The 4,428-nt window shown below is 44.2% G+C and overlaps 1 protein-coding gene across 1 annotated transcript; it reads right to left on the reverse strand.

Annotated features, from left to right (window-relative positions):
- Window positions 1–385: 385 nt before the first annotated feature.
- On the reverse strand, window positions 386–2,958 carry LOC109773117 (protein FAR1-RELATED SEQUENCE 5-like). The gene is made up of 3 exons (XM_073503522.1): window positions 1,993–2,958; window positions 1,676–1,899; window positions 386–1,115 (listed from the first exon to the last, which is right to left on the reverse strand). The coding sequence occupies exons 1-3, from the start codon at window positions 2,956–2,958 to the stop codon at window positions 386–388; spliced, it is 1,920 nt and encodes a 639-aa protein (XP_073359623.1).
- Between the last annotated feature and the right edge of the window lie 1,470 nt (window positions 2,959–4,428).

Consider the following 4,428-nt stretch of genomic DNA (forward strand, 5'->3'; position numbering starts at 1 on the left):
CACACAATACAATATGTGTGGACTAAAATGCGTTGACTGAAAACGGAAATCTACGCGATGGCAGATTCAGTATAAATAACATGGCATATTCAGTATAAATAACATGGCATATTCAGTATAAATAACATGGCAGATTCAGTAGAAAAGGCATGGCAGATTCAGTAGAAAAGGCATGGCAGATTCTGTGGAAATAACATGGCAAATTCAGTGGAAATAACATGGCAAATTCAATACCACACACGGGGCAACTGTAGTCATTCATTCATGGCATTTTCCATCAAATTCTGATGCCCATCAAGAGTCATTCTCCCATTTTTTAAAATTTAGAACATCTACCTCACAAAAAAATGTCGCGAACAACCAAGTTACAGTCCTCCAATGTTGCTTACGGATTGCCCATCCCTTTCTTTGTTTTCTTGTGTTTTGCTTGAATCTCCAACCCCGATTTGTATCTCACCTCTTTTGGATGCCCTTTTGTGATGCAACGGGGCAGGTTCCTGACCTGGGTTTGTGTGCTTGCTGTTCTAGATCCTACCTCCGAGTTTTCAGATGATGGCCCCATGGACGAAGGCACACTTGAGGTGCGGGGGAACCTGTGTAAGGCTTCCTCAGCTTTCCTCTTTTTGATCTCATCAAGCTCTCTTTTCAGGGCCTTCCTGTGTTTTTCTGCCATCCTCGCTGTCTCATCACTCTTGCACGCTTCATCTATTAGTTCAGCATAGTTCTTTGTCAACACAACGTGCCTCATGGCTTCCATGGTTGCCTCTGGTCTCTCATTATGCACGGCCAAAACTGCATTTGATGTTTGTGGCCTCAATGCATCGTCAGCGTCCCAAGTCCATCGCCGCCGTATGAAATGGCGGGGCATTCGTGTGACCGCGTTCATGTCCATTACTTTTAGTATGTGACAGCACACAATCCCGTCCCGTTCGAATTTGCAGCATTGGCAGTAGTATTCGCCTTCGTTTATCGAGGCCTTCACAAAGTAGTTCCTTCCTTTGTCTGGGTCTTCAGGTTCTGAATCCGACATGCCAAAGAGAGAACACACCTTGAACGTATGTTCGTCCACCTGGTAAGCCGTGTACATGCTGACACGCTTTATTTCTTCCTGGAATCTGCATGTTTTTTTGTGGTTTGTTAATCTCTTATATGATATTTTGTAGCACCTTATGTTGATGTAGGCTGTAACGTAGCAAAGGCATCTAAAATGAATGATGGCATGGAAATCCTGATTTTTTGCCCACATCTGTTCTTGTGTTGTTTGTTTCCATATGGCAACTGCATGATATTTTCACATGGCAAATGCATAACATTTTAGTTGGCAAGTGCATTACATTTAACATGCCAACTGCAGTTCATACAACCTGGCAAATGCAGTTTTGTGTCACATGTCAACTGCATATCATTTTCACATGGCAACTACAGTTCACTAAACATGGCAACTACAGTTCATTAAACATGGCAACTACAGTTTACTAAACATGGCAACTACAGTTCAACCCACGTGGCAACTATAGTTGACTTCACATGGCAACTACATATCATGATTACCCTGTACTCAACGGCTACTTTCAATATATCAGCATTTCAAAAAAGCTGGCAATTGCATTGTATTCTATATGGAACCTACTACATTCATGCTTGTGCAAATAAGATGGTAACACTACTGACTTACTTGTTAAAAATCTTGTTGGCATATGTCTTGGTCATCTGCATCTCCATCGGTAAATATGTTAGCAATTTAGGCTGCTTGAGCGCGGTGTTTGCTTCTTGCTGTAGCTCAGATCCCAGTATTTTCTGTTGCAAAGCTATGTATTGCTTGGCAAACTGCAGCAATGAGTTGCCAGGGCTCACGTACCGCTTCAGAACAGCATTGAACCCCTCGTTGCGCTGCGTAGTCTGCAGAAATGGGAAGAAGCAGTGCATGAAGTAGGCTGACACCCAGTACATTCGCTTCTCCCACAGGCTAGCAAGGGTCTCGTTGTCTTGGACTTGATATGTTTCAATCATAGCTGTCCAGCTCCATTCAAACTCCTCCACCGTCAAGCTGTGGTCCACGCACAACTCGAATGCCTTGTGCAGCTCTGGACGGTCAGCAAAGAACGGTCCTAGTGTCTCCTCAGCCTTCTTTATAATATGCCACCTGCAGTGCCTGTGCACTGCGAACGGAAAGACCTCCCCTATGCCTGCACACATGCTAAAATCCTGGTATGTTATTATGTTCATCGGAGCAAGTCCACCAATGCACTCCAAAAAGGTTTTGAACAGCCAAGTGTACCCATCCGTACCTTCGTTCCGAACGAGCCCGCAACCGAACTGCAATGACTGATTGTGGTTATTTATTCCTATGAATGGAGCGCAGGGCATCTTGTACATATTAGTGAGATATGTCGCGTCAAACGAAATGCAATCCCGGAAATGTTTGTAGGCTCTTCTTGCAGCACCATCCACCCAATACATGTTCCTGACACGGTCCTCATCGTCCAATCTTATCCTGTAGAAGAAATCAGGATCTGCTTTTGCTTTCTCGTCGAAGTAGGCTATCGTGTCTTCTATGTCAGCCAACCTGCTCTCTCTACGGTACTTTGCCTTTAGGTTTGTGATGTCTGCTGGTATGTAGGGCATGCTACTCAGAGTTCCATTTTTGCTGTGGATCATGGACAGTATCTGGACCATTCTTGATGGACCAACGTTACAATCATGTAGCAGCTTTATGAATTTCTTCTCGAGGGGGCTGAATCCTCTGTGGGCGCTCAGAAATTTTACCAGGTCAAACTTCTTTAGAAGTTCGTGATTGTGCTCGTCGAAATATTCAGTGACCACCCACCGTGCTCCATCTACGTTTAGCTTACACCGGACAGGGCATTCCGTCTTGACAATGATACCTCTCTTTCGTTCCGGCACGACCGGCGCAACACCTTTACCCTTCTTGTTCCTTCGTGCCTTGTAGCACCTCATCTCACCTCTGTTGTACTCGTTAGTTTTTTAATTTTCTTATGGTATTCGGTCTTGACCGCAAACCCGTGGAACATTGCATATCTCTGGTAGAATTCCTTGGCATCTTTGAATGAATCAAATCTCTGCCCAACATACGGTGGCTGAGGTACCATGATTTCTGATTGCCCATCTTCTTCATCCCCTTGTGCTTCGACATCAGTTTCATCATTCACTTCAGTATGGGCGGCTGTTTCATCTGCTTGAGTGTTGCTCGTGCTGGTGTGCAAAGGTGTGCTTGTTGGCATTGCTGGAACGATTGCCATTTCTGACACTGATTCTGCATTGTTTGTGGCAGGACTGTTGACTGGCTGGTGGAACGCTTCTTCCGAGTGCTCAGAGGTTTCCGCAGTAGATGTCCCCGCGCCGCTGTTGATTGTAGTTGAAGGTCCTGCAATAAAAAAACAAGGACATGTGTAAGCATTGATTGAATGGCATGTTTATCATAACGGAATACAACAACTGCATGTGATTTGGCATAACACCATTCATACAGCAAGCCGTGGAATCTGCAGATGGCCATGCATGGCAACTGTAGTTTTCCAGTCATGGCAGCTACAGTCCAACAAACATGGCAACTACTGTTGCCAAGACATGGCAACCAGCATCTTTTAGCATCAAAACTTGGATTCTATAGCCATGGCAGCTACAGTCCAACATACATCGCAACTACTTTTGCCAAGACATGGCAACCAACATCTTTTAGCATCAAAACTTGTATTCTAGGTACGAGCTCACTAGGCAAATGTAATCAATCATGAATGTTGCACAAAATCATATAGCAATTGGCAAATCCTGAAGACAATAGATGATTTTTTGCACGCGTCCACTTGGTAGCATTTTTTTTCCACCACCACCGTGACAAATCTACTTTTCCTCCCATGTTTTTTCCACAAAAGCAAATGCACTACTATTTTTTTGTTTCACATTTTTTTACCTTGTTGTGCCGCATGTGCTGATCGTATCTGGTTTGTCATTCCAATTTGATGTGCTCTATCTGCAATAGCGTTGGCCTGCAACTGTGAAGCTTGCCATGAAACGTTTGTCGATGTGGTTCCACCATAACAACATGTGATCATTTTAGCAGTTGGTCAATGCATGACAACTGTAGTTTGTACAACATGGCACATGCAGTGGTACATCCATGCCACACAGATTTTTTCACACCTGTCATCCACAATTGTTTAGACATTGCAATCACATTTTATGACACATGGCAACTGCAGCTGTCCAGGCATGGCAACTGCAACTGTCCAGGCATGGCAACCCCAATGTCACCTATATTCCTTCTCCTAATTCACTGTCCACAACTTCACTTCATGGACTCACCTGTGTACGACGTTGATGGCAGGTACATGGTTGTCGCCTGATGCCACGTGCTGCATGAAGGTCCTACATTTTTTTCCATATAACTCATGAGTCTTTTGCCATCCT

This window comes from Aegilops tauschii, chromosome 7 (assembly GCF_002575655.3).
Source record: "Aegilops tauschii subsp. strangulata cultivar AL8/78 chromosome 7, Aet v6.0, whole genome shotgun sequence".
Lineage (NCBI taxonomy): Eukaryota > Viridiplantae > Streptophyta > Magnoliopsida > Poales > Poaceae > Aegilops > Aegilops tauschii.

Coding starts and splice junctions, on each gene's coding strand:
- LOC109773117 (XM_073503522.1), bottom strand. CDS start 2,958: ATGAGGTGCTACAAGGCACGAAGGAACAAGAAGGGTAAAGGTGTTGCG. Junction 1,900..1,992: donor CTATGATTGAAACATATCAA/GTCCAAGACAAC, acceptor CCATTTCTGCAG/ACTACGCAGCGCAACGAGGG. Junction 1,116..1,675: donor GCCAACAAGATTTTTAACAA/GTAAGTCAGTAG, acceptor AAAAACATGCAG/ATTCCAGGAAGAAATAAAGC.